Source organism: Condylura cristata, unplaced genomic scaffold, assembly GCF_000260355.1.
Source record: "Condylura cristata isolate star-nosed mole 26May11 unplaced genomic scaffold, ConCri1.0 scaffold00034, whole genome shotgun sequence".
NCBI lineage: Eukaryota > Metazoa > Chordata > Mammalia > Eulipotyphla > Talpidae > Condylura > Condylura cristata.
In genome coordinates, this window is record NW_004567135.1 from 3,081,511 (window position 1) to 3,085,263 (window position 3,753).

The 3,753-nt window shown below is 68.7% G+C and overlaps 1 protein-coding gene across 1 annotated transcript in view; it reads left to right on the plus strand.

Moving 5' to 3' along the window:
* ANKRD52 (ankyrin repeat domain 52) overlaps window positions 1-3,753 on the plus strand; it is a 19,482-nt gene that overhangs the window by 13,287 nt on the left and 2,442 nt on the right. Inside the window, exons 13-22 of the mRNA XM_012732285.1 lie at window positions 90-348; window positions 415-498; window positions 1,392-1,503; window positions 1,658-1,729; window positions 1,898-2,099; window positions 2,318-2,402; window positions 2,479-2,596; window positions 3,076-3,295; window positions 3,384-3,471; window positions 3,569-3,652. Of these exons, the coding sequence (XP_012587739.1) occupies window positions 90-348; window positions 415-498; window positions 1,392-1,503; window positions 1,658-1,729; window positions 1,898-2,099; window positions 2,318-2,402; window positions 2,479-2,596; window positions 3,076-3,295; window positions 3,384-3,471; window positions 3,569-3,652 (1,324 nt within the window). The remainder of the gene's footprint in view (window positions 1-89; window positions 349-414; window positions 499-1,391; window positions 1,504-1,657; window positions 1,730-1,897; window positions 2,100-2,317; window positions 2,403-2,478; window positions 2,597-3,075; window positions 3,296-3,383; window positions 3,472-3,568; window positions 3,653-3,753) is intronic.

Here is a 3,753-nt window from a genome sequence, read left to right on the forward strand (position 1 = left end):
GGTGTGTGAGATGAGGGAGGTGTGGGGGGGCGCACGCGGGTGTGTGAGATGAGGGAGGTGGGGGCGCGCACGCGGGTGTGTGAGATGAGGGAGGTGTGGGGGGCGCACGCAGGTGTGTGAGATGAGGGAGGCCGGCGGAAGTGGAGGAGTCGAGCCGGGCGAGGGCACACTGGGGTGCGCCCTGACTCCCGCCCCGCCCCGCCCCAGGACGCCCCTGCACTACGCAGCCGCCAACGGCAGCTACCAGTGCGCGGTCACGCTGGTGACCGCCGGGGCAGGCGTCAACGAGGCCGACTGCAAAGGCTGCTCCCCGCTCCACTACGCCGCCGCCTCGGACACCTACAGGAGGTGAGGCCCCTCGCCCCGCCCGCGCCCGCGCCCCCGGGCCGCCCTGACTTCCCCTCCCGCCCCCAGGGCGGAGCCCCACTCGTCTCCCAGCCACGACGGCGGCGAGGAGGACGAGTCCCTGAGAGAGTCCCGCAGGAAGGAGGCCTTCTTGTGAGTAGCCGCCTGTCCCCCGTCCCGCGCCCGCTCGCGCCCGCGGCCACCCGGCCGGCCCAGTGCTGGGCAGCCGTGTTCGGACCGGGCCGAGCCCCCGGAGCAGGCGGAAGGGGGAGACGGCGCGTCCCCCGCAGGGACAGCTGGTCTTCTCGAGAGCATAGCAAAGCTAAACGAAATCTCGTTTGCTCCGTGGCTTTTAATTGAGCATTTACTTATTAGGTGTCGAGGACTGTTGAGTTCTTAGAATAAAAAATTGATCATCCCAAGTTTTGCCCTGTGAAAGCCAATGGTACATTGGGAGCGATAAACGGAAGCGTCAGACGCAGCCAGCCAGCCTGGGTTGGGGGCGTGGGAACTCCACTCCCGGGCTTCTTCCAGAAATCTAAGGGTGTTCTAAGGTGAAAAGTTTACTTAAAAAGGAGTATACTTAGGATCTGGAAAGCTCGCTGTTTGGCCTCCCGGAGCTCGCTTACCCTCTCTGAGCCTTGGCGCCCAGCCACAGCACGAAGCGGCGTGGCTGCTTCCCGGCCTTCCACACACGCGAGTGGCCCGGCGCAGCCCTGAGATGTAGACGTTGCTGGACACTGAGCTGGCGTTGCCGCTGGCTTGGCTGCCCGCCAGGCCGCCGCAGGGTGCCCGAGGACAGAGGAGGTCCGGGTCTGAGACGGGGTCGTGCACTCGGGACGATATCTAGGGGCGCAGAGGCTTGACGCCTGGGCCCCGCCGTCTGGGAGAGCAGTCAAGGCGCAGGCGCGCGGGGCGGAGGGGCCGGGCAGGCCTGGCGGGAGGGGGCTCTGCGCGGTCACGTGGGCAGGGGCCAGAGGCCCGTGTGAGGCGGGGGGGCCGTCTGCGGGCGCTGTGGCCAGCCCTCACGCCGCCTCCGCCCCCAGCTGTCTGGAGTTCCTGCTGGATAACGGTGCGGACCCCTCCCTGCGGGACAGGCAGGGTTACACAGCCGTGCACTATGCAGCCGCCTACGGCAACCGGCAGAACCTCGAACTGGTGAGCGAGGGGCCGTGCTGGGCGGGGCGGCCGGGCCTGTGCCCCAGGCAGGTGCTGTGTGGGTCGAGGGCTCAGCGGACTGACCGCGGGTGGGCGGCAGGGCTCGGGCGTGGGTATTCCAGAACCCCGGCCCTGACTGTGCTGTCCGTCGCAGCTCTTAGAAATGTCCTTTAACTGCCTGGAGGATGTGGAGAGCCCCATTCCAGTCAGCCCTTTGCACTTAGCTGTGAGTGTGGCGGCGCCCTCCCCGCGGTCCTTGTTCTGCCCTTGCGTGGGGGGCCTGTGGGCCGTGGGCTGGAGGGCCGGGCATCGCGTGGCCGCCGCCGCCCGGAGTCACCGAGGACAGGGCGGGTCCGTGTCTCGAGCCGCGTCCCTTGGTTGCCGTGTGCTCCAGGCCTACAACGGTCACTGTGAAGCCCTGAAGACACTGGCCGAGACGCTGGTGAACCTGGACGTGAGGGACCACAAGGGCCGGACTGCGCTCTTCCTGGCCACTGAGCGGGGCTCCACGGAGTGCGTGGAGGTGCTTACTGCCCACGGCGCCTCTGCCCTCGTCAAGGAGCGGAAGCGCAAGTGGACGCCCCTGCACGCTGCTGGTGAGCAGGCCTCGGCCTCCCCGTGCACGGTGCCTTGGAGACCCAGACGGCTCGGGGGGGGGTGAGGTGCTGGCGCGCGAGGGGTGGAACCCCATCCCCTGCCCAGGCCTTCTCCCTGCGCCAGGTCTTCCCAGAGGCTGCGCCCTCAGCTCCTTTAGGCTTGACCTGGCTGCCCCCTTCCCGTGGCCAGGGCCTCACACAGCCCCCCTTTTCCCTAGCTGCTTCTGGCCACACTGATTCCCTGCACTTGCTGATTGACAGTGGGGAGCGAGCTATCACAGATGTCATGGATGCCTATGGCCAGTGAGTGGGGGCTGGGGGGCGGGGCAGGCGTCCCCGTCCCTGCCGGGCCTCACGCTCCCGCCCGCCTCCTCCGTAGGACCCCGCTGATGCTGGCCATCATGAATGGCCACGTGGACTGTGTGCATCTGCTGCTAGAGAAAGGATCCACCGCCGATGCTGCTGACCTTCGGGGTCGCACTGCCCTGCACCGCGGGGTAAGCGGCGCTGGGGTCGCCCCGCAGCAGGGCCCACGCAGTGAAGCCCCAGCTTGGCCGGCCGGGGTCACCTTGGGCCCTCCTGCGTGACGGACGCAGCGAGGACCTGACCCCACACTGGTCTCCCTGTTGCCCTTGCTCGCTGATCAGAGACCGAGTGGCCCCCAACTCCCCAGGCCCCTGCGGGCCAGGCCCTTTGGTGCGCCCCCACCCGGCCCCGGCAGCATGGCCCGTTCCCCCGAGTGCGGCTGCCGCAGCCACGTCTCCCCGTGGCCCATGGGCCCCTGAGGCCCCTCACTGCTGTCACCGCACGGCAGAGCAGCCGCTCCGCTGCCAGCCTGCTGCTGAGGGTGCGGGGGCGCGATGTGTGGGCAAGCGGACAGGGCTGCAGCTGGCTGTGCGCCCTCCCGGGCCGCCCCGTGGCCACGGGCAGGGCGCGGTCCCCCCTCGCTCCCCTCAAGCCCCGCCCCGCCCCGCAGGCAGTGACTGGCTGTGAGGACTGCCTGGCCGCCCTGCTGGATCACGACGCGTTCGTGCTGTGCCGAGACTTCAAGGGGCGCACGCCCATTCACCTGGCCTCAGCCTGTGGCCACACCGCAGTGCTGCGGACGCTGCTGCAGGCTGCCCTGTCCACAGACCCCCTGGACGCCGGGGTGGACTACAGTGGCTACTCGCCCATGCACTGGGCCTCCTACACTGGTACGACCGGGGGCTGGGCCGGCCCGGGGCGCAGACAGCGGAGGGGCCTGCACCCCACGCCCACACCGCGCCTTCTTCCTCGTGCCAGGACATGAAGATTGTCTGGAGTTGTTACTTGAACACAGCCCGTTTTCATATCTGGAAGGAAACCCCTTCACCCCTTTGCACTGTGCAGTGTGAGTCCCCCTGCGACCCCCCGCCCGGGGCCTGGACCGGGCCGAGGTGGGCGGGCCACTGCCCTTTGCTTTCCTGCTGACCTTCCTCTGTCCCCAGAATTAATAACCAGGACAGCACCACAGAGATGCTGCTGGGAGCTCTGGGTGCCAAGATTGTGAACAGCCGAGATGCCAAAGGAAGGTGAGTGGCGGGAGCCTGGCGGGAGCCTGGCGGGAGCCTGGCGGGAGCCTGGCGGGAGCCTGGCGGGAGCCTGGCGGGAGCCTGGCGGGAGCCTGGCGGGA